This window comes from Rhinichthys klamathensis, unplaced genomic scaffold (genome assembly GCF_029890125.1).
Source record: "Rhinichthys klamathensis goyatoka isolate OS25496 unplaced genomic scaffold, OSU_Roscu_1.1 h1tg000430l_1, whole genome shotgun sequence".
In the NCBI taxonomy this organism is placed as follows: domain Eukaryota; kingdom Metazoa; phylum Chordata; class Actinopteri; order Cypriniformes; family Leuciscidae; genus Rhinichthys; species Rhinichthys klamathensis.
The window spans coordinates 364,091-381,511 of record NW_026606926.1 but is presented as its reverse complement, the minus strand read 5'-3'; the positions used below and the strand labels follow the sequence as shown (position 1 = coordinate 381,511).

At 38.4% G+C, this 17,421-nt stretch overlaps 1 protein-coding gene across 5 annotated transcripts in view; it reads right to left on the bottom strand.

Annotated features, from left to right (window-relative positions):
* dennd5b (DENN/MADD domain containing 5B) overlaps positions 1-17,421 on the bottom strand; it is a 41,220-nt gene that overhangs the window by 22,879 nt on the left and 920 nt on the right. For 3 of the 5 annotated variants that reach the window (XM_056235736.1, XM_056235731.1, XM_056235732.1), the window contains exon 2: positions 1,588-1,647. The exons of the other annotated variants lie outside the window; for them this stretch is intronic. In XM_056235736.1, the coding sequence (XP_056091711.1) occupies positions 1,588-1,647 (60 nt within the window). The remainder of the gene's footprint in view (positions 1-1,587; positions 1,648-17,421) is intronic. 5 annotated transcript variants of the gene reach the window in all.

Sequence of the window (17,421 nt, the reverse complement as noted above, 5' to 3'; positions counted from 1 at the left end):
AGAACACCAGCACACAAAGATGGGCTAAAAACATCAGGGAGGCATTGTGTCGCTCTTTTCCTCCATGACCGCAACAGTTTCATGAAACACAGCGGTTTGTTTTCTTTTAGCTCAGTGCATGTTAGGGCGTCATTAACAGGCCGACACATGCCGCCTGCAGTGTTCGATAGAAACGCCATAGCTTTGACAGCAAAGCACAAGCGGGAACAGAGATTGGAAAAGCGCCATGATTGCCACAACAGCGCAGATTACAGGAGCAGACAGTGTGTCATGCAGGATTTGGATCTGATGACAGTTAAAAAGAACAGATTTAAATCGAATGGATGTGAAGCAAACAAGATAGAGAGTGCAGTTAGCATGAAAAGATAAACAAGACAACGATTCTGATGATGGTGCATGTTGATAAGCTGACAACAGCACTCAGAATAAGGCAGAAGAGTGCGGTGAGGTAATTAAAAAGAGTCTAATTAACACTCTTGTCCAAATCAGCTTAGTTTTGACATGTATGAAGATCAGTTACGGCCTGAATCTGTGCACTGTGGGGTGAACTAGCGGTGATTTGGCAGGAGAGACTATGTGACTATGTAGCCCTAGGCATTAACTAACAGGAAAGGACAGGGAGGAGGAGAAATCTACTAAAGCCCTTTATAACAGAGAGAGTCTGAGGCCGCAAGAATACACGTGAGAAAGAGAGACAGACTGATGCAAACACCCCATGAAGTGATAGCCCCATGAAGTGATAGCAGGAACAGCAGGGGAACAGCAGAAAAACAAGACCGGGAGGGAGCAAGAGATAATCAGTGTTGCAAGAAAACAGAAACTGATTTCAAATAACAAGCAGAGGCAAATGACCCACATTTAACTATGATGAGCCTGCATATCGCAAACCGAGAAAGAACGAGAGGAAAAGAGGGAGGAAGTAGTGAGGACTGAAAGCTAAAATGACAACAATGACCCCATTACCACTTGGTATTCAACATGGTCAAAAGCAAAGTCAAAATCAACTATTTTCTTTCAAAATGCAAATTCATTATCTTATAAACTGTTAAATCAAAATAAACTTAATTTCAAATAATAAAACCTGTTTGGTTTCATAACTCTAAAATGTCCGTTCTATAATATTAAAATTAATATGAACAAACAAGAGTTAATTTTATAATATTTTGCAAGCATCTATAATTTTAAAATAAAATACTAAATTTTCAATCAATATTATAAATCTACAGTGTGTAAAATGGTTATTCATTTCAAGATTGTGTGGTTAGTTTAAAATTTGGGAGAAATGTTGGGTGGTTTTAAATTTTTGTGCTTTATCCATTACGCATTATAATAAACAATGTATTTAGTCGCAAAAATCAGAGACCCTCTCCTCAAAGTCTGAATACAAGTGGACACAGAAGATACATTTGGGAAGCATGTTATCTTAATACCAAGTGTGACCAGCAGTCTGTCTTGCCATGACTTAAGATCAAATCATCCAGGATCTTAAAACACGATGTAATCAGTGCCAAAGGAACAGAGAATGGGAAACAAAAATGGATAGATTTAGGGGAGCTTAGCAGTGAGGAGGTTAATGATAATGTTTACCTGCTGCCAAGGCCTCTGGGTCCTTGCCCTGTCGATCGGCCTCTAGCCATTGGTACAAAGCTGAGATGGCAAACACACAAACAGACAAACAAAAAGCAAAAATGTCAAACCGAACACAGAAATGGAGAAGCAGACAAAAATGATCTGATGCGTGACTACTAAATTCAAAGTGTAATGGCTTTGCAGACAGACAGCGTGTGTGTTATTTTGCAGGCTGAGCGGTGATGGAGGTGAACGGAGACATGTTTTTCACAGCCTCTGCTTTTGCGAGCACAGCTTGACTGTAGGCCGCAATCTCTGCCGGGACGGAGACATCACGTTGTGCATGACCAGCAAACACTCGCAGAATCTCTTAATGGTGGGTGTTGAAGGAACACGAGTTCCTAAGAAATATCTAGATGTGCAACCCACACACACATATTCAATAACAGCTGACAAGTCATCTTCGATTTGGCCTTAAATAGTTTGGATCATCAAAATTGGATGCGTGTTATTAAATATCACTCAAGACATTCAATGTGCACTGGTGAAAATCCCCAAACCAAATATTGAGAATACATTAACAATTTGTTGTACTACCTTAACTTACGCTGTTAAACATATATAATTGCATCCATAACACAGTAATGAGAATCTTCATGAGAATAAGGGTTATGAACATCTAACATCAGATCAGTAATGGAATATACTTAATGTCATGTACACAATGTTAAAATACAAACAAATAGATAAATACTAAGAATGGGTTTAATTTATTAGGAGGTGAGGCACTGATTCGTATTTGTTTCTTTTATTTATTTATATATATTTAAGAAATTAATGCATGAGTGCTGTTATTGAGATTCCCACACAGGAAGCAACTGCTGTCTGCAGTGTTATGAACGGTACTTACAGGATGACTCAGCCTGTGTTATGAACAAATGTCACTACCTTTAACAGTCAATGGTCACTAGTGACTGAATGAGAATCAAGTACTCTTTGAACTCATGTGAGATCATAACGACCTCTCCAAACTCCAAAATCCAGCACCTGCCATAGTCTTCCTCACTCAATGAACCCATATCACATTTTCAAAGCTGATGAATGTTAAATGCAAGTCAGCTAAGTCTCAAAATAAGGACCATACCACGTTTTTTGTACTATGATATTCTTTGCAGTGCGCTACTACGCTTATCATTAATCATAAGAACTTTTTATCCAAAAGCCTTGCAGCAGTAAAACAGAGTATTGGATTTGTGATATTGAGCTTCAAAGACCAAAAATCACTGGCATTGCTCCGAGCACCATTCATTTTAAAAGCGCTGATGGAAGACTGGGAAAGAGCAAGAGACGGCACACAATGTCTCCTGCAGAGCCTTTGTCCATACTCAACAGCGTTACGTAACTGAGCTCTTGCTATGTATGTGTGTGTGTGTGTGTGTGTGTGTGTGTGTTAAGTGCTGATTGGGCACATTGTGAGCACGAAACATTGGGGTCTTTTTGCTTCTCGCAGGGTTTAGACAGTCAGCACAGCTCTACTGTCAGCCTCATGACGCATCTGCTGAAGCTGTAATCCACAACAAGTCCCAGCCCGTCAAAACCTCCGTTTTATCTTGCTGCACCACAAGGATAAGCAAGAAAACCCTTCATTTACATGGTTTGGTATTAAAATTTCACATGACAAATGACTTTAATTTGCTTGATACAAGTTACTTAGAAAGCCAACAGAGGGATGGAGCAAGTAGCAAAAGTCTTTCATCTTTATTTAAGATATTTAATGAGACGGTCCCAGTGTTTTATTAAGAAAAGAGCCTTGTAGCATAAGGAACATGGTTAACCTCAAAGAAACAGGTCAATCGATTAAAACAACGAAACGGCAGACTTTTTCAGAGCATGACAATTCACACAAGATTGTCAAGATAACTTTAGTGTAACTCATATCAGCCTGTTGCATGCATTCAGGTCAAAGTTTACAGAGAATGAAACCCTAGGTGTGTTTACATCCATGTTAAAAGTTTGAATTCAATTTAAAAAGACATTAAAAGTCGTATCAGTCTGGTTTTTGTGAAGTGGGAATAACAGATGAAAATGCTACGACATACTTAAGGTGCGTCCCAATACATGTACTTGTGCACTATTCTTTGCCGTTTTGTATAGCATATAGGCTATAGTTCGCGCACTGAAAATTTGAAAAAGAAAAGTGCAGTTTAAATACCAGTATGGCGCACTTAATAGAAAAAAAAATTTGTAATGTTGGACACCATGCATCCAAATGTCGCTGCTTTATGTAGTGAAGGGGGTGTGACGATCAGACTTTGATGTTGAACGACAAAATAATCTTTTTACCTTTAAAATTAATTCACGACACCATGCATAGTATAAGTGAATCATGTATAGTGCATCATTTGGGACACAACTTTACAATGTGGTATACAAAACTTCTAAAGCAGAGTGTATGGGATGACGAAACAGATTCAAAAGTGTTACAATTACCATAAAAATTCGAAATGGATGCAAAAAATAAACTACCGAATGAGCCTTCATATTTAACAGTATGGATAGAAATCGGAGTTAAAGAAGCACATAAATCACACTTACTGAAAACAAACAGTCACGTGGTGTTTGATAAGTCTTATCTGAGGACACAGGTTACCGATGAGTTGGAACTTGGTCAATGAACTAAGTCAACATGACCAGTTCATGGTCTCATTCTGCCTCACACATACACAGACATAGAGAATTCTCAGCAGATCCAATGGCGCAACCCTTTTGACACATTTGAGACCATAGACAAGACAAGCATACCGGAACATCTACTTTGCAACCGTACTTTTGTTGTCGTGGAGCTCAAAGCAACCAGTACAGATATTACATATCCAGAGCTGCAATAATCTACTTTTTGACTGTCATTAAAGTCAAATATTTATATAATAAAAAGCTTTCACTTTCAACAATTTAATTTATGTGCTATCCATTTTGCTCTGCAGACCAGAGACAAAAAGACATACATGTATATGATGAAGTGGCCTTATGAATGGCCTTATCTCAGTTGTAATCTATTACATGAGCACCATGCAGAGTGGTAAAGGTATTATGCAACTGGATTTATGTGCTCGTGACATAACTCGGCAAGTTATGACCAATATTGCCCATTTGGCAGCCGCCAGCTTCCGACAGCATTAAATGGCTCTCGTCTAGAGCGATGATAATTATGAGAGATATTCACTCAAAGCAGACACACTTACTCCCTAGATGCATTTCAAACTTGACTGACATAACCATCTCATAATACATGAATAATAATTGTATATATGTAATGGGTTATTTACATTTTTTATATATATAATTCAATTTGATACTTGTGGACATGCATTTTTTCTTCTTTTTTTAAAAAAAAACGTATTTTTGTAGTTACATTTATAATTACAATGTTGACACTTTAACACAGTGTTTCCCAACCCTGTTCCTGGATGCACACCAGGGCTGTGTCCGAAATCGTCCCCTATACCCTTAAATAGGGCACTATTTAACAACCATTTGTGATGGTGTCTGAAACCAGTGTATATTGAGTGCACTCATTCTATCCCATAATGCACCGCAATTACAAGTATACAATTGATGTACACTCAACAGTTAGAGAATACCCATAATGCACTGTGATGGTCGCGCTGAATGAAGACCAGCGTCTTGCCAGAAGATGGTGCACGCAGCTGAATGATCCATTCATTTTCCAAACCACTGGTCCATTGTGGGTACAGCGTAATATCATACAGATATAAATTCCTTTATTGATTATTATATTGTTTAATTAAGGTTTATACATGCTAGTTTCCATAACAGAGTTTAAGATAAATCTTTTCATTACTACTGGAGCTGCCAGTTTGCCAAGTTTCAAATGATTATTGAAAACGGCAAGCACATGCAAAAGCGGCAGCCCTTCCAGGCGCACTCATTGTCCAAATTCGCTCACAATACGTACATTAATTTGAGGCATGTACATAGTGGTTAAAGACATCCAATATAAAGTGGGACCCAAGCTCTTAATACAGACTTGTTCTTACAGATTTTCCAACACTGAGTGTCTTTTACCAAATCTGGAGTAGAAGACTAGCCTGCACAAACCTGCTTAGACTTAAACCCCTATTGAACTGACAGCAGGCCATTATCCAACATTAGTGCCTGACCTCACTGATGTTCGTGTCTTGCTGAACATTTCATATGTCGAAAGCATAGCAAAAAATATTAATCCCTCCTTTTGCTGCCATAACAGCTTTCAGGGATTTGCTTCCATTTAGACACAATCTCATCAGTGAGATCAGGCACTGATGTTGAGTGATGGGTTCTGGCTCATAGTTGGGGGTTATTCTACGCCATATTTAGTAAATAATTTCTTTATCATGCTTTGTGAACATGGGTATTGCTGGAACAGAAATTACCCTCTTTAAACTGTTGGTCCATGCATCAAAAAATGTACTTTAGAAAAACGTAACGTCTCAAAAGTTATTTACATTTTTACATATTCACAGTATAAGTATAGTAAAAGTTAATGACATAAATATAAAGAAAGTTAATGGCATGTAGAATTACAGCTATGGTACATGCAGTGAAAATGTGAGTCCCATCTCATGTTTTCAATACAGTACTGTGCAGCATTGAACCTCACTTGAAATTAAGAGGAGGGCAGATTACAGATGTACAGAGTCTCTGAGTAGATTATGCTAACAGGCTTACAGATCCCCTCCCACCATCTCTGATCTTCATAAACACAGTCTAGAAAGTACTGGGGAGTGTAAAAACACGACTTTGAACTGCTGTACCTTTGTTTCAATTTTCAAAAGAATGCAGGATTAAAAGTTGTAGATAAAACATTAGACACTGAAAAAGTGAAAATGATTCAATGTTAAGTTAAAATACCCTGGGGTGGACAAAGCATGGAAACAGGAACTGAAGAGGAATGGCTCAGCTACACAGCATTGGCGTTTGACCTGTTTTCCCCCCAATTCAGGCCGATTGGAGGGAAAAGTCAATGGGAAGCCGGGAAGGTGTTACGACATTAGCATAGCCATTGTCCCCATGTCCACGCTGGTGCTCACAAACAGATGGTCCAGGAACCAGTCCTCTTTATGGCCGTTCACTACTGCCTTGTGTCTCTGCCTCTAGTCACAATACGAGCTGGCCAGTGTCATTAAGAAACAATGAGCGGAGACACGTCATGCACAATGTAACAATGCGCCATTTGACGCCCAATATTTGTTAGTGAAGTATTAGAAGCTGCTTCAGCAGGTATGTTTGAAGTACCACTATGAAGTGAAAACAGTGTCCATGTGATGGACAACAAAAAGAGAGCTGTAAAAATGCACCATTTAGAATAGAGATACACAATATAGCAATCAGTTATCAGCCTATTGGTCAATAATAATGAATATTTAATTTTTATAGACAATTTTTACAACTTTGCTATGATCTACAGGATCTTTATAACAATAACAACTAAATAAATAATTAAATTCAATTACTAAATGTGATATTTAGCAAATCTCACAATGAATATCCGTTTTTTCATCCCGTACATGATGTTTTGATGCATGTTCATTTCTAGAAACATTTCTAGAAATTTCTAGTGTTTGATCTTTATTTAGACAAATTTTAATATCAGCATTTAATGGATATTAGTCACAAGTTCAACATGCAAGTCATTATCGGCTTTTCTAATTTGCCAGAATTTTAATATTATATTTTTTAGCGTTTTATTTTTAATTTGTTTACACAAAAAATCCTCAGGAGGACAAAGATGGGTTTTTTTTACGTTGCCGTTTTATTTTGTAAATAAAGGCAAGAGTTAAACAGTGTGCAGATTTTCCTCATTTATTTTTATGTAACTTTAGTTTTGATCCTGCACCTGTTGGAGATCTTTCGGATGTGTACTTTTTTCCTCTTTCGAGATTCTTTACAAGACACGACACAGAATCAAATTGACCTGCAGAGCATCAAGGGGGACGTCAGAAGTACAAGTAAGAATTTTGCTTTGCTCTGAATACATGCATTTAGTTTTTGTGTGACTCACATCACTGCCTAGACAACAAACCACTAATGGCAGACACACTCCTGGCTGAATAAAATACAGCCCTCGGCAGCATCTTGTTTGCCCAAATACTTGTTACAAGCTTCTTAGGGACCACTACAAAAGTTAAATGGAGATAATACAGTGAATCAAACATCACCACTAAATCAACAGGTACCTGAAGGGGACCAGACATTGTCGAGTCACAGTTAATGACCATTCAAGGTGTCAAATCCTCAGTAAATGAAGGTAATTCAAGAGACTAATCCCCTCTTTCGGTAGAGGTGTGAACGATGGAGACAGACTAGAGAATCAAAGATTAAAATCTCTTCCTCTGCCAAAGCAGGAAAATTCATTTAATTGATGCATGGCAGGCACATCAGTAAGACACGAGATGAGATAAAGGCTTGTGGGTGCGGGACATTTTGTAGGGAACTGAAATCATACAGAAAGCGCAGACCACCAGAGCATAACTACTATGTGTGCATGAATGACTATTCAAATTTTGTGTTTCATGTCTTCATTCTCCATTACTGTTCACAATCATGACACAACAAATAACAAGGGACTGCTTGGAAAGCAATTTCTTTCTGACATGTAGCAATCCTCTTCTCGTAGAGTCGAACACAAGAGGCCTATTTATAGTCTTTATTTTTATCCTACTCAGAGGACACATGGGTGTCGGAACCATTGTATATGGGTGGGACAAGACCCACCCACTTTGTAAGACCAATGATATTGGACCCACTCACCTTTACTGTCTCTAATTCAGCGCATATGTCTGCTCACTTTTCAGTCACTTGCAGTGATCTAATTGATTACTATTCCCATCTTAATAACGCCGTTACCGCCAAAAAATGCGTTAGCCTACTATATTTGATAGGGCTGTGTAACGATACACCAAACCCACGATTCGGTTCGTATCACGATTTTTGACGCACAATAGGCTTTATGCACAGCTTCACTACTTCCTGAACTTCAGCCAGCTCCTTTGTTTCCTGTCTGCCATTATTGGACAAACTGATTAATCCAGGTGTGCCTGATTATTGTTACTGAGGCCAGGCACACCTGGATTAATCAGTTTGTCCAATAATGGCAGACAGGAAACAAAGGAGCTGGCTGAAGTTCAGGAAGTAGTGCAGCTGTGCATAAAGCCAATTCGATACAAACCTCGATGCTTTTGGGGGTGTGGTGACGCGGCGTGACACGTTCATGTAACATGTAAGGGTGGCGCTGCCAATAAAGCACCTAAAAGCTGTCACAAAGAACCGGCAAAAGTAATGATTTTGAATATGTCAAATATAGCAAGGAGACATTTTAATTGTTTATTAATAAACAAGTGTTTTTGTGTGTGTCGGCTGCAAAGAGTAGCTTTGCCGTAGTGAACGCGACAGAGAGAAATGCACATTTCATACGCATTACATAAGCAGAGGGCAGTCTGTTTCCTTTCATTTTGAATTGTTCTGTTTAAAAGCTTTCTATATATATATTTTTTTTCAGGTCTGTGAGCCAAGTAGGCTACCTTACACTTATAGGCTACGCTGAGTTTCGGTTCATTTATGAGACGAGCTCCAGTTCATGCGCCGGCGCCTCCGTGCCGTGATTATTACCTGCTATATTTACTAATTTATTAAATCCAGGCAATTGGTTGATGAAACATTGATTAAAATTAAGATACAATTAATACAAAACGAAATTCACTTTAAAGAAAGGCTTTGTGCTTTCTGTTTGAGGTCTCTGGAAGTTTTAAAGCAGTCTTCCGTAACGGAGAACTGTCATGTCCTAAGCGCGAGTCTCAGATTCCTATGGGACATCATGACATTTAAAACATTTAAATAGACACATCATGTAGTAATTAATGTATATGAATCTTAGTTGATTATAGGCTATTAGAACTGGTTGCTGAGACGGAGACGCGCAGATACGGGAATTAACGCGCTGTTTGATTTGTGATCGTGCTGTGCTTATTCAATTCATTCGAGTAGCCTGTATATTGAACAAAGCTTAAATAATTTAAATATACATACAATAATATACAATATCCAATTTGAGTTGATATTACTCTTGCCAAGCTGTGGTTTCTGAGAGATGCACGCATTGTCGGATTTGCGCTCGTTTCATTTTTATTCTCACTCATTCACTTCACTCATTATTGCGTAGATATTTTAGATAAGGTATTTGGCTTCGGGAACACCCCTAATCTACTCCAGTAAAAAATCTGGAGGATGACCCACCCACATTTTTTTTGCTTCCGACACCCATGAGAGGACATATACAACACCCTAAGGCCTAGAATATGAGTGTTTGACAGGCCCTCTAAGAAACTACTAACACAAAGTTGAAAGAGGGGGCTAATGAGACTGACTAATGAGAAAAAACATCCCCAAAATCACTTTGTTATGGAAGTAATTTAGAGAAAGTTTACGATAAGACATTGTGAGATTTGAAACTGCATCATGAGATAAAAGGTTGCAATTATGAGAAAGTCACATTGCAAGATGAAGCCCAAAACTTTGAAAAATAAAGTCGCACTGTGATATATATTGCAATTACTTGATATTCACAATTACAAGAATCAAAATTACCTTCCAAGATAAGTTGCAGTTACAAGAAACAAAGTTCCATTGTTGTGATAGTTACAATTACACTTTGCAAGATAAAAAGTTACATCAGCTTTATTTAATTTTACAATGTGGAAACAGTCTATTATACTTTGGCCTTGCAGAGGGTGGCAAGCTCGAAAAACGTCAACTGCAGTAATCAGAGCCGAGGACAACAGTCCAATCAACAAGCCTCTGCCATCAATGAAAAGAGGCACAACAACTCAAAATGACATCAATCGAGGAGGGGGCCACAGTGTGTTTATCATGTAATGAATGATCACTTCAATTAACCTTGACAGTAAAAACAGTTAAAAAAAAATCCTCCATAACAAGAGGCAGATTGTACAGGGACAGACCAGTGAAAGGGCGACCAGCAGTGTTTATTATGCTGAAAACCCCAGGGAAGGGGGGGGGAGATGGGTCATATGAGTGCAGGGCCCCTCTGGGATTGGACGGCCGCACATTAAGTCATGCAGAAACACGCTGAGGTACCCAGCAGGAAATGTGCATTTGGAACAATAGAACTGAGGAAGCAGGGCCAAAAATATATCAGGAAAACCATCTCTCACTCTTTCCATCTTCAAGTGGTTTAAATTACAAATGAGCGTCTTCTCACAGGAGGTGCAACCAAAGCTAACCTTCAGAAACTAGGCCACCAGAGAATACAGGTGCAATAGGGTGGGGCGAGGGGGCTTTTCAAAACACTCGATATTGATCAAACAAGAACAGTAGGATCATCTTCAACAAAGGTTATGCTGTACATGGATCTCTCAAATGAAGCGTCTCACAATGCTATTCACAGTGCGAGGCTTATCTGAGCTGATAAAATCCAAGCCCTCATGACACTGGACAAAATTAATCAAGTTCAAACTGTTTAATCATGATGAACTTTATCTGGGGAACAAGACCAATCTCACAGTGGACAGTCAAATCTGTTTAACGGGGGAAAGGCTTTTCTCTCTGTACAAACATTACAAACCAGATTTTTAGATTGTGGTGCTGCTATGATAAGGGGCTGAGGTTGATGTCCAAGGCATTGCCAAGGCCCAAGTCTCTAGAAAGATCTCAATTCAGTGTTGTTAACTGAAATTAAAACTATTAAAATGATAAAATACATTTTTGTCAATTGAAATAAAACTGAAATATAATAAAATATATAAGTATTAGATGAAAAAGTAAAACAGTTAGTTCCCAAGGCAATTTTCGTTTAAGTTGAAGTATAGGCCTACAATTACTCAAACCAAAACTTAAATAAAAATATAGCTAAAATATAAAGACTAAAGCACCTAACAAAATTACTTAAAATTAAAAATATAAAAAAAAAGCTAATTCAAAATGTTAATAAATAATAGTATACTAAAATAACTAAGTTCCACCATCATGTGATTTTTTTAAAGTGATTTATTATTGGTAATGATTGATTTTGGATCTTTAATTGCACATACTTTCCTCTTTTTAAATGTACCTATGCCGTCATTTAAAGCATTACATTTTGGAATATATATATATATATATATATATATATATATATATATATATATATATATATATATATATATATATATATATATATATATATATATATATATATATATATATATATATATATACACACACACACTCACCTAAAGGATTATTAGGAACACCAGTTCAATTTCTCTAATTCTCAATTATCTAATCAACCAATCACATGGCAGTTGCTTCAATGCATTTAGGGGTGTGGTCCTGGTCAAGACGATCTCCTGAACTCCAAACTGAATGTCAGAATGGGAAAGAAAGGTGATTTAAGCAATTTTGAGCGTGGCATGGTTGTTAGTGCCAGACGGGTCGGTCTGCGTATTTCACAATCTGCTCAGTTACTGGGATTTTCACGCACAACCATTTCTAGGGTTTACAAAGAATGGTGTGAAAAGGGAAAAACATCCAGTAAGCGCCAGTCCTGTGGGCGAAAATGCCTTGTTGATGCTAGAGGTCAGAGGAGAATGGGCCGACTGATTCAAGCTAATAGAAGAGCAACTTTGACTGAAATAACCACTCGTTACAACCGAGGTATGCAGCAAAGCATTTGTGAAGCCACAACACGCACAACCTTGAGGCGGATGGGCTACAACAGCAGAAGACCCCACCGGGTACCACTCATCTCCACTACAAATAGGAAAAAGAGGCTACAGTTTGCAAGAGCTCACCAAAATTGGACAGTTGAAGACTGAAAAAATGTTGCCTGGTCTGATGAGTCTCGATTTCTGTTGAGACATTCAGATGGTAGAGTCAGAATTTGGTGTAAACAGAATGAGAACATGGATCCATCATGCCTTGTTACCACTGTGCAGGCTGGTGGTGGTGGTGTAATGGTGTGGGGGATGTTTTCTTGGCACACTTTAGGCCTCTTAGTGCCAATTGGGCATCGTTTAAATCCCACGGCCTACCTGAGCATTGTTTCTGACCATGTCCATCTCTTTATGGCCACCATGTACCCATCCTCTGATGGCTACTTCCAGCAGGATAATGCACCATGTCACAAAGCTCGAATCATTTCAAATTGGTTTCTTGAACATGACAATGAGTTCACTGTACTAAAATGGCCCCCACAGTCACCAGATCTCAACCCAATAGAGCATCTTTGGGATGTGGAGGAACGGGAGCTTCGTGCCCTGGATGTGCATCCCACAAATCTCCATCTACTGCAAGATGCTATCCTATCAATATGGGCCAACATTTCTAAAGAATGCTTTCAGCACCTTGTTGAATCAATGCCACGTAGAATTAAGGCAGTTCTGAAGGCGAAAGGGGGTCAAACACAGTATTAGTATGGTGTTCCTAATCGAGGGCTTGGAGCCAGAGGGGCGTAAGTGGCTTTTGACCAACTTTACAGGAGAGACAAAACAAAATTTTGACCACACTTCAATCACCTGTATCATTAACCTTAAACCACAAACATTGCAACCACAGGCATACTTACATGAATGAGTATTTAAGTAAAAAATGTATGGCATATTAACACAATGAACATGTTCTAAAACATTTTAAAATAAAAAAATATGTCAAAAACGTCAGATACGCCTTTTTGGCACCAAACATTTCCAAGTCTTCTATGGACATATTGGGCGTATCTGCTAAACAATGCAGAAAATAATTGATCAAAAGGGGAATTGATTGAATAATTAACACTTGAATCACACTTGAACAAGTAATTATTTTTCATTTAACTCATTCATTATTATTTTTTTATATATTTTTTTTCACCTTTCCATTCTGGGCATCTGCTGAACACTACAGACTGTAATTAAAGTCACTGAACTTGCTAAACACACTTCTGATTGGCAATTCATGAGTTGTTCAATTGATTTCATTACAATTCTTTTTTTTTCAATACTCTATTCAATTGACAGTTCTCTCGTGTTCTTTTTGCTTTTTAGTTCTTTTCCCTCACCTTCCTTCCTGGAACATGAATGCCATGTGAATTAATGTAGCCTTGGCCAGAATTTCTTAACCTTTTACGTTGGTTTCTTTTCCAATTTTCAACATCTCTCTGTCTTTTTCTTCCTTTTTGTGGTGTGTTGGCATCCTCTTCCTCCCTCCTAAACAGGCTCAATGTCTACTGTCTCAGTCCCTCGATCTTCTTCTGTCTCCATGTGTCCCTCATCAATTGCATGATCTGTGTCCCTGCCTGTCTCTCTTTCCCCATCTTCTGCTGTCTACATGTGTCCCTCATCTCTCTCCCTCATCTCATGCTGTGTCCCTAAATTATATAATTAAAATGTATTAATATCCTACATGAATGCCCTGATACTAATAATTCGGGGTAAGGATTAGATAAGGTAATGTTCTAACTGATTTTCTATGCAAGTCAGAACTCACTTCCTCCATCTGTCTCCATGTGTCCCTCAAGTTGATCTCTCTTCCTCACCTCATGTGGCTGTGTCCTTTAATGATTAACACATTAATATTTATTAATATAATATCCTACATGAGTGCCCTGAATCTATTAGTTCAAGGCTAGGGTAAAGTAGATTATGAGAAAGTTCAAAAGAATATTCTCTGTCAGAACACAGGCACAGTTAGCCAGATCAGACCAAACCAATGGGATTAACGTTAGCCATGCTAGGCTAGGCTAACAAGGTAAGGCTCTCAAGGCATGATTATGTCTTACTGTCATCACTCTTGTGAGAAAATGCATTCAAACAACTCTGACTCATCTTCAACTTCTTCAATATACACTCACCTAAAGGATTATTAGGAACACCATCCTAATACTGTATTTGACCCCCTTTCGCCTTCAGAACTGCCTTAATTCTACGTGGCATTGATTCAACATGGTGCTGAAAGCATTCTTTAGAAATGTTGGTCCATATTGATAGGATAGCATCTTGCAGTTGATGGAGATTTGTGGGATGCACATCCAGGGCACGAAGCTCCCGTTTCACCACATCCCAAAGATGCTCTATTGGAGATCTGGTGACTGTGGGGGCCATTTTAGTACAGTGAACTCATTGTCATGTTCAAGAAACTAATTTGAAATGATTCGAGCTTTGTGACATGGTGCATTATCCTGCTGGAAGTAGCCATCAGAGGATGGGTACATGGTGGCCATAAAGGGATGGACATGGTCAGAAACAATGCTCAGGTAGGCCGTGACATTTAAACGATGCCCAATTGGCACTAAGGGGCCTAAAGTGTGCCAAGAAAACATCCCCCACACCATTACACCACCACCACCAGCCTGCACAGTGGTAACAAGGCATGATGGATCCATGTTCTCATTCTGTTTACGCCAAATTCTGACTCTACAATCTGAATGTCTCAACAGAAATCGAGACTCATCAGACCAGGCAACATTTTTCCAGTCTTCAACTGTCCAATTTTGGTGAGATCTTGCAAATTGTAGCCTCTTTTTCCTATTTGTAGTGGAGATGAGTGGTACCCGGTGGGGTCTTCTGCTAGCCCATCCGCCTCAAGGTTGTGCGTGTTGTGGCTTCACAAATGCTTTGCTGCATACCTCGGTTGTAACAAGTGGTTATTTCAGTCAAAGTTGCTCTTCTATCAGCTTGAATCAGTCGGCCCATTCTCCTCTGACCTCTAGCATCAACAAGGCATTTTCGCCCACAGGACTGCCGCATACTGGATGCTTTTTCCCTTTTCACACCATTCTTTGTAAACCCTAGAAATGGTTGTGCGTGAAAATCCCAGTTACTGAGCAGATTGTGAAATACTCAGACCGGCCCGTCTGGCACCAACAACCATGCCACGCTCAAAATTGCTTAAATCACCTTTCTTTCCCATTCTGACATTCAGTTTGGAGTTCAGGAGATTGTCTTGACCAGGACCACACCCCTAAATGCATTGAAGCAACTGCCATGTAATTGGTTGATTAGATAATTGCATTAATGAGAAATTGAACAGGTGTTCCTAATAATCCTTTAGGTGAGTGTAGGATTCATCAGTTTGTTTCATAATATTCATCAAAATCGTTTCTGCCTCAGACAGTTCCATGTCTGCAGTTGTGTCAGCCATTTTGAATGCAGTTTTAGGGCACCAACTACACTTACGCCCTTCTGGCTCTGAACAAAAATATGGGTCCTACATGTATTTTTCAGAGCCAGAAGGGCGTAAGTGGACTTACGCCCTTCTGGCTCCAAACATTACTCACACTTTTGTGTTAGGTCTGTATTGTTTTGTTGCTTTATTCAATACAGTTTGATCTCAGATAGGTCTTTTTGGCACAACTAGATAGAGCTCATCAAGACCTTTAATTTGATATATAGAACTCATTTTCGCCCAAAATGCCACTTACGCCCCTCTGGTTCCAAGCCCTCGAAATAATCCTTTAGGTGAGTGTATATATATATATATTTGCATACTGTACATTAGATCATTAATTGTTTACTTAATTGAAGCATTTAAATATATATATTAGTTTTTAGTGTCATTTTTTATTTACACAAAATAGTATAGAAATTTAAATAGAAGACCATTAATCAATTATCAACTACTATAACATGAAAATATTTATCGGTTTATTTTACAATTTTAATGTGAATTTCTAAAAACGATTATTTTTGAAAACTGACATTAGCCTAATTTAATTTATTATGATTATTTATTTTCTGTGGATAGAGTTTTAACTTGCATCAACTTGCATTTCCGAGGACAATTGCACATGCTTAATTTATAGATTTTATAGTATTTTATAAGTATAGAGCTCAAATAGAAGCTCTAAGCAGCAGGTTCATCAGTTTGCTGTGCTCCCACACGGCCTGCTCTGTACGCTCAGTGTTAAAAGAAAACACATCTAATCCACGAGAGCATCACGCACATGCAGCTTAGCTCTTCACACAGTTCACCAGCAGTCTGTTAAACTGCACCAGGCCTCAAAAAGGTAGAGCAATCATCATCACATCTGTTAAAACAAGGTCAGACAAAGATTACTGAAAAACAGGGTTAGAGTAGACAGGCTGGCTACTGGGATTACAAGTAGTTGCTTTTAGAAGCCCGGTTTGCTCTGACAATTACACTTATGCTCTTGGCAATAGCTTTTGTGCTTTCAAATTAACTGACAAAAGAAATGTGCATATTGCATATGAGACAATTAGTACACAAACAAACAAACCTCTCAGTGCCAAAAGCACAAGCTAATATCAGATACACGTGAGCTGCCCAGCATTGGTTGCTCAATGCAAGTTCATTGGACAGACCCTTTGGACAGACTGCAATACTCTGTGATATCTTCAGTATCCAACAAGATGTAGCTATTATAAGGCAAATAAGCCAAAAACAACAGATATAATCAGTTATCAGGCCACGGGACATCGAAATAGTCAGAAAATCAATATATGAGGATGAATGGATCTGATCCTTCCTCCAACAATCTACGTATTCAGCTGGTTTCAGAGAACATTTGGCGATTGAGAACATTGGCTAATTGATTTCACTTAATTTAGGTAATTGGATATTAAATTGATTTATCTAAGATCCATCATTTTCATCTACATGTCAATATATAAAGATATAGATCCACGGCCTTTAGTCACAGCACAGGCTATGTTAATTTCATATTTGTAGTTGTGCTCATATTTTCTCGGACAACCATCACAAGTCAACTCCATCACACGAACCTTAAAGAGAATGTTTGGGATTTTAGGTATTTTTATTTATAGTCACCAACAATATCAGGAAAACAAAATGGCTACTACA